The sequence below is a fragment of the Staurois parvus genome, unplaced genomic scaffold, assembly GCF_062004578.1.
Source record: "Staurois parvus isolate SC_StPar_1 unplaced genomic scaffold, SC_StPar_1.0 ptg002385l, whole genome shotgun sequence".
In the NCBI taxonomy this organism is placed as follows: domain Eukaryota; kingdom Metazoa; phylum Chordata; class Amphibia; order Anura; family Ranidae; genus Staurois; species Staurois parvus.
In genome coordinates, this window is record NW_028320181.1 from 122,676 (window position 1) to 136,782 (window position 14,107).

Genomic DNA, 14,107 nt, shown 5'->3' on the forward strand with positions numbered 1-14,107 from the left:
TCCTCTACTTTCAGACATTCCGAACTCCTCTACTCTCAGACATTCAGTACTCGTCTACTCCTAGACATTCTGTACTCCTCTAATCCCTGACATTCTGTACTCCTCTACTCCCAGACTTTCCGTACTCCTCTACTTTCAGACATTCCGTACTCCTCTACTCTCAGACATTCCGTACTCCTCTACTCTCAGATATTCTGTACTCCTCTACTCTCAGACATTCTGTACTCCTCTACTCCCAGACATTCCGTACTCCTCTACTCCCAGACATTCCGTACTCCTTTACTCTCAGACATTCCGTACTCCTCTATTCTCAGACATTCTGTACTCCTCTAATCTCTGACATTCCGTACTCCTCTCCTCACAGACATTCCGTACTCCTTTACTCTAATACATTCCGTACTCCTCTCCTCATAGACATTCTGTACTCCTCTACTCCCAGACATTCCGTACTCCTCTACTCCCAGACATTCCGTATTCCTCTACTCTCAGACATTCCGTACTCCTCTACTCCAAGACATTCCGTACTCCTCTACTCCCAGACATTCCGTACTCCTCTACTCCCAGACATTCCGTATTTCTCTACTCTCAGACTTTCCGTACTCCTCTACTCCCAGACATTCCGTACTCCTCTACTCCCTGACATTCCGTACTCCTCTACTCTCAGACATTCCGTACTCCTCTACTCCCAGACATTCTGTTCTCCTCTACTCTCAGACATTCCGTACTCCTCTACTCCCAGACATTCCGTACTCCTCTACTCTCAGACATTCTGTACTCCTTTAGTCTCAGACATTCCGTACTCCTCTACTCCCAGACATTCCGTACTCCTTTACTCTCAGACTTTCCGTACTCCTTTACTCTCAGACATTCCGTATTCCTCTACTCTCAGACTTTCCGTACTCCTCTACTCCCAGACATTCCGTACTCCTCTACTCCTAGACATTCCGTATTCCTCTACTCTCAGACTTTCCGTACTCCTCTACTCCCAGACATTCCGTACTCCTCTATTCTCAGACATTCTGTACTCCTCTACTCCCAGACTTTCCGTACTCCTCTACTCTCAGACATTCCGTACTCTTCTACTCTCAGACATTCCGTACTCCTCTACTTCCAGACAATCTGTACTCCTCTACTCCTTCTACTCTCAGACTCTCTGCACTCCTCTCCTCATAGACATTCCGTACTCTTTTACTCTAAGACATTCCGTACTCCTCTACTCCCAGACTTTCCGTACTCCTCTACTCTCAGACATTCAGTACTCCTCTACTCCTAGACATTCCGTATTCCTCTAATCCCTGACATTCTGTACTCCTCTACTCCCTTACATTCCGTACTCCTCTACTCTCAGATATTCTGTACTCCTCTACTCTCAGACATTCTGTACTCCTCTACTCCCAGACATTCCGTACTCCTCTACTCCCAGACATTCCGTACTCCTTTACTCTCAGACATTCCGTACTCCTCTACTCTCAGACATTTCGTACTCCTCTAATCTCTGACATTCCGTACTCTTCTCCTCACAGACATCTCATACTCCTTTACTCTCAGACATTCCGTACTCCTCTACTCTCAAAAATTTTGTACTCCTCTACTCCCAGACATTCCGTACTCCTCTCCTCTCCAACATTCCGTACTCCTCTACTCCCAGACTTTCCGTACTCCTCTACTTTCAGACATTCCGAACTCCTCTACTCTCAGACATTCAGTACTCCTCTACTCCTAGACATTCTGTACTCCTCTAATCCCTGACATTCTGTACTCCTCTACTCCCAGACTTTCCGTACTCCTCTACTTTCAGACATTCCGTACTCCTCTACTCTCAGACATTCCGTACTCCTCTACTCTCAGATATTCTGTACTCCTCTACTCTCAGACATTCTGTACTCCTCTACTCCCAGACATTCCGTACTCCTCTACTCCCAGACATTCCGTACTCCTTTACTCTCAGACATTCCGTACTCCTCTATTCTCAGACATTCTGTACTCCTCTAATCTCTGACATTCCGTACTCCTCTCCTCACAGACATTCCGTACTCCTTTACTCTAATACATTCCGTACTCCTCTCCTCATAGACATTCTGTACTCCTCTACTCCCAGACATTCCGTACTCCTCTACTCCCAGACATTCCGTATTCCTCTACTCTCAGACATTCCGTACTCCTCTACTCACAGACATTCCGTACTCCTCTACTCCCAGACATTCCGTACTCCTCTACTCCCAGACATTCCGTATTTCTCTACTCTCAGACTTTCCGTACTCCTCTACTCCCAGACATTCCGTACTCCTCTACTCCCTGACATTCCGTACTCCTCTACTCTCAGACATTCCGTACTCCTCTACTCCCAGACATTCCGTACTCCTCTACTCCCTGACATTCCGTACTCCTCTACTCTCAGACATTCCGTACTCCTCTACTCCCAGACATTCCGTACTCCTCTACTCTCAGACATTCCGTACTCCTCTACTCCCTGACATTCCGTACTCCTCTACTCCCAGACATTCCGTACTCCTCTACTCTCAGACATTCTGTACTCCTTTAGTCTCAGACATTCCGTACTCCTCTACTCCCAGACATTCCGTACTCCTTTACTCTCAGACTTTCCGTACTCCTTTACTCTCAGACATTCCGTATTCCTCTACTCTCAGACTTTCCGTACTCCTCTACTCCCAGACATTCCGTACTCCTCTACTCCTAGACATTCCGTATTCCTCTACTCCCAGACATTCCGTACTCCTCTATTCTCAGACATTCTGTACTCCTCTACTCCCAGACTTTCCGTACTCCTCTACTCTCAGACATTCCGTACTCTTCTACTCTCAGACATTCCGTACTCCTCTACTTCCAGACAATCTGTACTCCTCTACTCCTTCTACTCTCAGACTCTCTGCACTCCTCTCCTCATAGACATTCCGTACTCTTTTACTCTAAGACATTCCGTACTCCTCTACTCCCAGACTTTCCGTACTCCTCTACTCTCAGACATTCAGTACTCCTCTACTCCTAGACATTCCGTATTCCTCTAATCCCTGACATTCTGTACTCCTCTACTCCCTTACATTCCGTACTCCTCTACTCTCAGATATTCTGTACTCCTCTACTCTCAGACATTCTGTACTCCTCTACTCCCAGACATTCCGTACTCCTCTACTCCCAGACATTCCGTACTCCTTTACTCTCAGACATTCCGTACTCCTCTACTCTCAGACATTTCGTACTCCTCTAATCTCTGACATTCCGTACTCTTCTCCTCACAGACATCTCATACTCCTTTACTCTCAGACATTCCGTACTCCTCTACTCTCAAAAATTTTGTACTCCTCTACTCCCAGACATTCCGTACTCCTCTCCTCTCCAACATTCCGTACTCCTCTACTCCCAGACTTTCCGTACTCCTCTACTTTCAGACATTCCGAACTCCTCTACTCTCAGACATTCAGTACTCCTCTACTCCTAGACATTCTGTACTCCTCTAATCCCTGACATTCTGTACTCCTCTACTCCCAGACTTTCCGTACTCCTCTACTTTCAGACATTCCGTACTCCTCTACTCTCAGACATTCCGTACTCCTCTACTCTCAGATATTCTGTACTCCTCTACTCTCAGACATTCTGTACTCCTCTACTCCCAGACATTCCGTACTCCTCTACTCCCAGACATTCCGTACTCCTTTACTCTCAGACATTCCGTACTCCTCTATTCTCAGACATTCTGTACTCCTCTAATCTCTGACATTCCGTACTCCTCTCCTCACAGACATTCCGTACTCCTTTACTCTAATACATTCCGTACTCCTCTCCTCATAGACATTCTGTACTCCTCTACTCCCAGACATTCCGTACTCCTCTACTCCCAGACATTCCGTATTCCTCTACTCTCAGACATTCCGTACTCCTCTACTCACAGACATTCCGTACTCCTCTACTCCCAGACATTCCGTACTCCTCTACTCCCAGACATTCCGTATTTCTCTACTCTCAGACTTTCCGTACTCCTCTACTCCCAGACATTCCGTACTCCTCTACTCCCTGACATTCCGTACTCCTCTACTCTCAGACATTCCGTACTCCTCTACTCCCAGACATTCCGTACTCCTCTACTCCCTGACATTCCGTACTCCTCTACTCTCAGACATTCCGTACTCCTCTACTCCCAGACATTCCGTACTCCTCTACTCTCAGACATTCTGTACTCCTTTAGTCTCAGACATTCCGTACTCCTCTACTCCCAGACATTCCGTACTCCTTTACTCTCAGACTTTCCGTACTCCTTTACTCTCAGACATTCCGTATTCCTCTACTCTCAGACTTTCCGTACTCCTCTACTCCCAGACATTCCGTACTCCTCTACTCCTAGACATTCCGTATTCCTCTACTCTCAGACTTTCCGTACTCCTCTACTCCCAGACATTCCGTACTCCTCTATTCTCAGACATTCTGTACTCCTCTACTCCCAGACTTTCCGTACTCCTCTACTCTCAGACATTCCGTACTCTTCTACTCTCAGACATTCCGTACTCCTCTACTTCCAGACAATCTGTACTCCTCTACTCCTTCTACTCTCAGACTCTCTGCACTCCTCTCCTCATAGACATTCCGTACTCTTTTACTCTAAGACATTCCGTACTCCTCTACTCCCAGACTTTCCGTACTCCTCTACTCTCAGACATTCAGTACTCCTCTACTCCTAGACATTCCGTATTCCTCTAATCCCTGACATTCTGTACTCCTCTACTCCCTTACATTCCGTACTCCTCTACTCTCAGATATTCTGTACTCCTCTACTCTCAGACATTCTGTACTCCTCTACTCCCAGACATTCCATACTCCTCTACTCCCAGACATTCCGTACTCCTTTACTCTCAGACATTCCGTACTCCTCTACTCTCAGACATTTCGTACTCCTCTAATCTCTGACATTCCGTACTCTTCTCCTCACAGACATCTCATACTCCTTTACTCTCAGACATTCCGTACTCCTCTACTCTCAAAAATTTCGTACTCCTCTACTCCCAGACATTCCGTACTCCTCTCCTCTCCAACATTCCGTACTCCTCTACTCTCAGACTTTCCGTACTCCTCTACTTTCAGACATTCCGAACTCCTCTACTCTCAGACATTCAGTACTCCTCTACTCCTAGACATTCCGTACTCCTCTAATCCCTGACATTCTGTACTCCTCTACTCCCTTACATTCTGTATTCCTCTACTCTCAGACATTCCGTACACCTCTATTCGCAGACATTCTGTACTCCTCTAATCTCTGACATTCCGTACTCCTCTCCTCACAGACATTCCGTACTCCTTTACTCTAATACATTCCGTACTCCTCTCCTCATAGACATTCTGTACTCCTCTACTCCCAGACATTCCGTACTCCTCTACTCCCAGACATTCCGTATTCCTTTACTCTCAGACATTCCGTACTCCTCTACTCTAAGACATTCCGTACTCCTCTACTCTCAGACATTCCGTACTCCTCTACTCCCAGACATTCCGTACTCCTCTACTCTCAGACATTCCGTACTCCTCTACTCTCAGACATTCTGTACTCCTCTAATCTAAGACATTCCGTACCCCTCTTCTCTCAGACATTCCATACTCCTCTACTCCCAGACATTCCGTACTCCTCTACTCTCAGACTTTCCGTACTCCTCTACTCTCAGACATTCCGTACTCCTCTACTCCCAGACATTCCGTACTCCTCTACTCCCAGACATTCCATACTCCTTTACTCCCAGACATTCCGTACTCCTCTACTCTCAGACATTCCCTACTCCTCTACTCTCAGAAATTCCGTACTCCTCTACTCTCAGACATTCCGTACTCCTCTACTCTCAGACATTCCGTACTCCTCTACTCTCAGACATTCCGTACTCCTCTACCCTCAGACTTTCCGTACTCCTCTACTCTCAGACATTCCGTACTCCTCTACTCTCAGACATTCCGTACTCCTCTACTCTCAGACATTCCGTACTCCTCTACTCTCAGACATTCCATACTCCTCTACTCCCAGACATTCCGTACTCCTCTACTCTCAGACATTCCGTACTCCTCTACTCTCAGACATTCCGTACTCCTCTACTCTCAGACATTCTGTACTCCTCTAATCTAAGACATTCCGTACCCCTCTTCTCTCAGACATTCCATACTCCTCTACTCCCAGACATTCCGTACTCCTCTACTCTCAGACTTTCCGTACTCCTCTACTCTCAGACATTCCGTACTCCTCTACTCTCAGACATTCCGTACTCCTCTACTCCCAGACATTCTGTTCTCCTCTACTCTCAGACATTCCGTACTCCTCTACTCCCAGACATTCCGTACTCCTCTACTCTCAGACATTCTGTACTCCTTTAGTCTCAGACATTCCGTACTCCTCTACTCCCAGACATTCCGTACTCCTTTACTCTCAGACTTTCCGTACTCCTTTACTCTCAGACATTCCGTATTCCTCTACTCTCAGACTTTCCGTACTCCTCTACTCCCAGACATTCCGTACTCCTCTACTCCTAGACATTCCGTATTCCTCTACTCTCAGACTTTCCGTACTCCTCTACTCCCAGACATTCCGTACTCCTCTATTCTCAGACATTCTGTACTCCTCTACTCCCAGACTTTCCGTACTCCTCTACTCTCAGACATTCCGTACTCTTCTACTCTCAGACATTCCGTACTCCTCTACTTCCAGACAATCTGTACTCCTCTACTCCTTCTACTCTCAGACTCTCTGCACTCCTCTCCTCATAGACATTCCGTACTCTTTTACTCTAAGACATTCCGTACTCCTCTACTCCCAGACTTTCCGTACTCCTCTACTCTCAGACATTCAGTACTCCTCTACTCCTAGACATTCCGTATTCCTCTAATCCCTGACATTCTGTACTCCTCTACTCCCTTACATTCCGTACTCCTCTACTCTCAGATATTCTGTACTCCTCTACTCTCAGACATTCTGTACTCCTCTACTCCCAGACATTCCGTACTCCTCTACTCCCAGACATTCCGTACTCCTTTACTCTCAGACATTCCGTACTCCTCTACTCTCAGACATTTCGTACTCCTCTAATCTCTGACATTCCGTACTCTTCTCCTCACAGACATCTCATACTCCTTTACTCTCAGACATTCCGTACTCCTCTACTCTCAAAAATTTTGTACTCCTCTACTCCCAGACATTCCGTACTCCTCTCCTCTCCAACATTCCGTACTCCTCTACTCCCAGACTTTCCGTACTCCTCTACTTTCAGACATTCCGAACTCCTCTACTCTCAGACATTCAGTACTCCTCTACTCCTAGACATTCTGTACTCCTCTAATCCCTGACATTCTGTACTCCTCTACTCCCAGACTTTCCGTACTCCTCTACTTTCAGACATTCCGTACTCCTCTACTCTCAGACATTCCGTACTCCTCTACTCTCAGATATTCTGTACTCCTCTACTCTCAGACATTCTGTACTCCTCTACTCCCAGACATTCCGTACTCCTCTACTCCCAGACATTCCGTACTCCTTTACTCTCAGACATTCCGTACTCCTCTATTCTCAGACATTCTGTACTCCTCTAATCTCTGACATTCCGTACTCCTCTCCTCACAGACATTCCGTACTCCTTTACTCTAATACATTCCGTACTCCTCTCCTCATAGACATTCTGTACTCCTCTACTCCCAGACATTCCGTACTCCTCTACTCCCAGACATTCCGTATTCCTCTACTCTCAGACATTCCGTACTCCTCTACTCACAGACATTCCGTACTCCTCTACTCCCAGACATTCCGTACTCCTCTACTCCCAGACATTCCGTATTTCTCTACTCTCAGACTTTCCGTACTCCTCTACTCCCAGACATTCCGTACTCCTCTACTCCCTGACATTCCGTACTCCTCTACTCTCAGACATTCCGTACTCCTCTACTCCCAGACATTCCGTACTCCTCTACTCCCTGACATTCCGTACTCCTCTACTCTCAGACATTCCGTACTCCTCTACTCCCAGACATTCCGTACTCCTCTACTCTCAGACATTCTGTACTCCTTTAGTCTCAGACATTCCGTACTCCTCTACTCCCAGACATTCCGTACTCCTTTACTCTCAGACTTTCCGTACTCCTTTACTCTCAGACATTCCGTATTCCTCTACTCTCAGACTTTCCGTACTCCTCTACTCCCAGACATTCCGTACTCCTCTACTCCTAGACATTCCGTATTCCTCTACTCTCAGACTTTCCGTACTCCTCTACTCCCAGACATTCCGTACTCCTCTATTCTCAGACATTCTGTACTCCTCTACTCCCAGACTTTCCGTACTCCTCTACTCTCAGACATTCCGTACTCTTCTACTCTCAGACATTCCGTACTCCTCTACTTCCAGACAATCTGTACTCCTCTACTCCTTCTACTCTCAGACTCTCTGCACTCCTCTCCTCATAGACATTCCGTACTCTTTTACTCTAAGACATTCCGTACTCCTCTACTCCCAGACTTTCCGTACTCCTCTACTCTCAGACATTCAGTACTCCTCTACTCCTAGACATTCCGTATTCCTCTAATCCCTGACATTCTGTACTCCTCTACTCCCTTACATTCCGTACTCCTCTACTCTCAGATATTCTGTACTCCTCTACTCTCAGACATTCTGTACTCCTCTACTCCCAGACATTCCGTACTCCTCTACTCCCAGACATTCCGTACTCCTTTACTCTCAGACATTCCGTACTCCTCTACTCTCAGACATTTCGTACTCCTCTAATCTCTGACATTCCGTACTCTTCTCCTCACAGACATCTCATACTCCTTTACTCTCAGACATTCCGTACTCCTCTACTCTCAAAAATTTCGTACTCCTCTACTCCCAGACATTCCGTACTCCTCTCCTCTCCAACATTCCGTACTCCTCTACTCTCAGACTTTCCGTACTCCTCTACTTTCAGACATTCCGAACTCCTCTACTCTCAGACATTCAGTACTCCTCTACTCCTAGACATTCCGTACTCCTCTAATCCCTGACATTCTGTACTCCTCTACTCCCTTACATTCTGTATTCCTCTACTCTCAGACATTCCGTACACCTCTATTCTCAGACATTCTGTACTCCTCTAATCTCTGACATTCCGTACTCCTCTCCTCACAGACATTCCGTACTCCTTTACTCTAATACATTCCGTACTCCTCTCCTCATAGACATTCTGTACTCCTCTACTCCCAGACATTCCGTACTCCTCTACTCCCAGACATTCCGTATTCCTTTACTCTCAGACATTCCGTACTCCTCTACTCTAAGACATTCCGTACTCCTCTACTCTCAGACATTCCGTACTCCTCTACTCCCAGACATTCCGTACTCCTCTACTCTCAGACATTCCGTACTCCTCTACTCTCAGACATTCTGTACTCCTCTAATCTAAGACATTCCGTACCCCTCTTCTCTCAGACATTCCATACTCCTCTACTCCCAGACATTCCGTACTCCTCTACTCTCAGACTTTCCGTACTCCTCTACTCTCAGACATTCCGTACTCCTCTACTCCCAGACATTCCGTACTCCTCTACTCCCAGACATTCCATACTCCTTTACTCCCAGACATTCCGTACTCCTCTACTCTCAGACATTCCCTACTCCTCTACTCTCAGAAATTCCGTACTCCTCTACTCTCAGACATTCCGTACTCCTCTACTCTCAGACATTCCGTACTCCTCTACTCTCAGACATTCCGTACTCCTCTACCCTCAGACTTTCCGTACTCCTCTACTCTCAGACATTCCGTACTCCTCTACTCTCAGACATTCCGTACTCCTCTACTCTCAGACATTCCGTACTCCTCTACTCTCAGACATTCCATACTCCTCTACTCCCAGACATTCCGTACTCCTCTACTCTCAGACATTCCGTACTCCTCTACTCTCAGACATTCCGTACTCCTCTACTCTCAGACATTCCGTACTCCTCTACTCTAAGACATTCCGTACTCCTCTACTCTAAGACATTCCGTACTCCTCTACTCTCAGACATTCCGTACTCCTCTACTCCCAGACATTCCGTACTCCTCTACTCTCAGACATTCCGTACTCCTCTACTCTCAGACATTCTGTACTCCTCTAATCTAAGACATTCCGTACCCCTCTTCTCTCAGACATTCCATACTCCTCTACACCCAGATATTCCGTACTCCTCTACTATCAGACATTCCGTACTCCTCTACGCCCAGACATTCTCTACTCCCTTCACTCTCTGCCCTCCCTCTCTCAGACTCTCCGCACTCCTTCTACTCTCAGACTCTCCGCACTCCTTCTACTCTCAGACTCTCTGCACTCCTCCTACTCTCAGACTCTCTGCACTCCTTCTACTCTCAGTTCTCTGCCCTCCCTCTCTCAGACTCTCCGCACTCCTCCTACTCTCAGACTCTCTGCACTCCCTCTCTCAGACTCTCCGCACTCCTCCTACTCTCAGACTCTCTGCACTCCTTCTACTCTCAGACTCTCTGCACTCCCTCTACTCTCAGACTCTCTGCACTCCTTCTCTCAGACTCTCTGCACTCCTTCTACTCTCAGACTCTCCGCACTCCTCCTACTCTCAGTTCTCTGCCCTCCCTCTCTCAGACTCTCTGTCCTCCTTCTACTCTCAGACTCTCCGCACTCCTTCTCTCAGACTCTCTGCACTCCTTCTCTCAGACTCTCTGCACTCCTTCTACTCTCAGACTCTCCGCACTCCTCCTACTCTCAGTTCTCTGCCCTCCCTCTCTCAGACTCTCTGCACTCCTTCTACTCTCAGACTCTCCGCACTCCTCCTACTCTCAGTTCTCTGCACTCCCTCTCTCAGACTCTCTGCACTCCTCTACTCTCAGTTCTCTGCACTCCCTCTCTCAGACTCTCTGCACTCCTCTACTCTCAGTTCTCTGCACTCCCTCTCTCAGACTCTCTGTCCTCCTTCTACTCTCAGACTCTCTGCACTCCTTCTACTCTCAGACTCTCCGCACTCCTCTACTCTCAGTTCTCTGCACTCCCTCTCTCATACTCTCTGCACTCTCTCTACTCTTCGTTCTCTGCCCTCCCTCTCTCAGACTCTCCGCACTCCTCCTACTCTCAGTTCTCTGCACTCCTCCTACTCTCAGACTCTCCGCACTCCTCTACTCTCAGTTCTCTGCACTCCGTCTCTCAGACTCTCTGCACTCTCTCTACTCTCAGTTCTCTGCCCTCCCTCTCTCAGACTCTCCGCACTCCTTCTACTCTCAGGCTCTCTGCCCTCCCTCTCTCAGACTCTCCGCACTCCTCCTACTCTCAGACTCTCCGCACTCCTCCTACTCTCAGACTCTCTGCACTCCCTCTCTCAGACTCTCCGCACTCCTTCTACTCTCAGGCTCTCTGCCCTCCCTCTCTCAGACTCTCCGCACTCCTCCTACTCTCAGACTCTCTGCACTCCTCTACTCTCAGACTCTCCGCACTCCTCTACTCTCTGTTCTCCGCACTCTCTCTACTCTCAGTTCTCCGCACTCCTCCTACTCTCAGACTCTCCACACTCCTTCTACTCTCAGACTCTCCGCACTCCTCCTACTCTCAGACTCTCTGCACTCCTTCTACTCTCAGACTCTCTGCACTCCCTCTCTCAGACTCTCCGCACTCCTCCTACTCTCAGACTCTCCGCACTCCTCTACTCTCAGTTCTCCGCACTCCTCCTACTCTCAGTTCTCTGCCCTCCCTCTCTCAGACTCCCTGCACCCCCTCTAGGTAGGATGTACATTCTCATGGTAGTTCATGCCCTTGGCTCTCCACATTTTCTTCCTTCAATACAATGACCTATCCCTGCTCTCAGGTTTTTGCATTCATGCTTTGTTCTGAGCATTTCTGTACTTACCTGACCAGCTGTTGGAATGATCCTGTTAGTTGTCTCTGTTAGTAAGTTGGGTGATGGGCTGTTCAGTTTATAAGATGCTTGGCTGGGAGGTGATAGGTGTGTCATTGGAAGAGCTCAAGGCGTCAGAAGAGGACTTCCCTGAAGTCTTGTGAAATTTCTGCTTGAGATAATTCCTGCGCTTAGTCACAGCAACAGTTTTACTGACTTGTTTTAGGAAGCCTGAGAATTGTGGTGAGTTCAGCTCTTCTCACCGACGTACTTATCTAGAACAAATCCTCGCTCACTTTCATTTCTATCGAACCTCATTATTTCCCATTGAGTTTGGACCCCTGGTAATCGTTTACCCTCCGTTGGTGGAGATTCAGCATTAGAGAATAGGACCTCTCACCCCCATATTGACGACATGCAGTATGTGAGAACTCTGCATTGGGGGGGTTCAGGTCCGGCACCCACCTGGAGAAGAAACGAGGAAGGTGACATCAGGGCAGACCCAACATTGGACAAAGCTACGCCACAAAGCCTAGTATTGGTTTCATTCTCGTTGTTTTCTTGTGTGATAATCCTGACATATATATAGTACATTATTGATAGATATTAAAACTTTATGGAAATGATGAGAATACAGTAAAATAGTGTAATTGTTAATCATCTTTTACATTCAATGATCTTCTCTCTATACAAATGTTGGCCATGTCCTTTTATTTCTCCTCTGTGCTGCGATGATGCTGGACAGCCATGACATGAATGGTCTGCTTTTGGCACAGTCAGGATCTCACATCACCGCAGAGGCACATAGTCCACCACCAAATCACTGAGCACAAGACTGGACAATGTTCATCCTGACCTGGAAGGAAGAAGTCAGGAAACGTAGAAATCAACTTACACACTTCATGGGCTAACAACCTTCAGTGATGGAGAGGCCCTCAAGACAAATCCTGTTTATTAGAAAACCTAACATGAAAGAGAACACGGGCAAAGAACATAAAAGTCATCAACATCCATGTTCTGCTTCCAGTGGTGGATAACCTGGAACCGCTCTCTGCTACTAGGCCTAAGACAGGCAAACTTCAAGTGGAAGCCCAGCCAGTTCCATGGGAGATTTGGCTGGAGTGAAGAGGGTGAGCAGGTTACCCTCCCTAGCGGTCTGATTATGTCAGTATTTCTGTGCTCAAAACGGTACATTTTTTTGCATGGAAATATGTACTTTATTTATTGTAGGCTGTAATTTTTAGGAATAACTCCCTGAAATCTGTCCGGACAAGAGTCTAGTAACCATCCCGAGGATGTTAAAATTTGAAACACGAAATCATAAATTATAATTTAATAAATAATCATAAAAAATAATAATATAATAATAATAAATTTAATTCAATAATATAATCAAACCAAAAACACTGAAATGTGAAATAGAGGGCCAAGTTGGCCCATCGCTGAGCTCAGTCGCAGAATCGTTTTCAGTGTCTGATGAGGAATTTCCCCCACGAATCATTATCACTCAATTCTGCAAGTGGTTCTGATTTACTATCGCTGTTCTCTAGCCGGTCTAAACCCGCGTCTGACCTAAAGGGACGCTTTTTGGACACCATGCACGTTTCTCAGTTTCCAGGCAGAAAGGGCGGTAAAAATGCAGGCAGGGCACCGGACAAAGCACTCGGGACACAATGTATGTGAAATGGTTGGATACAGGAATGTTATACGATGTGATTTTAGTCTATTTAGTGAATGTCACTTTCACAAATTTCAAATTTCCCGCGGTTCCGTCCCCCGTACGTCCCGACGTCGCAGGGAACGGAGCCCGGAAGATGGATGCCGGCATCGGCTGGAGGACATTACAGGGGACACTGCAGGGGGGACATCGCGGGACAGCAGGACAAGGTAAGTGCAGAAGAGATCCCGGAGCAACGCTGCAGTGTATTCCCGAGTGTAGCTGGGGGGGGTTACCGCTTGTGGTGATGAAACTTTACCCCGAGCTACACTCGGGAATACCTCCGGGGGGGTTAAGAGGGGAATTAATCCAGCAGCTACTGATAGTTACATAGTCTGGCTGAAAAAAGACAAAAGTCCATCCAGTTCAATTATTAAAAAAAAAAAGTTATAATCCTACACCCACAGTTGATCCAGAGGAAGGCAAAAAAAACCCAACAAAGCACGATCCAATCTCCTCCTGCAGGGAAAAAAATTCCTTCCTGACCCCCCGAGAGGCAATCGGATATTCCCGGGATCAACGTTCCCTATAAATGTTATATCCAGTTATA

At 47.0% G+C, this 14,107-nt stretch overlaps 1 protein-coding gene across 1 annotated transcript in view; it reads right to left on the minus strand.

The window, feature by feature from the left end:
• Window positions 1–11,957, minus strand: part of LOC149431143 (tyrosinase-like) — a 65,323-nt gene extending 53,366 nt beyond the window's left edge. Inside the window, exon 1 of the mRNA XM_089665870.1 lies at window positions 11,853–11,957. Within this exon, the coding sequence (XP_089521996.1) occupies window positions 11,853–11,957 (105 nt within the window). The remainder of the gene's footprint in view (window positions 1–11,852) is intronic.
• Window positions 11,958–14,107: the final 2,150 nt, after the last annotated feature.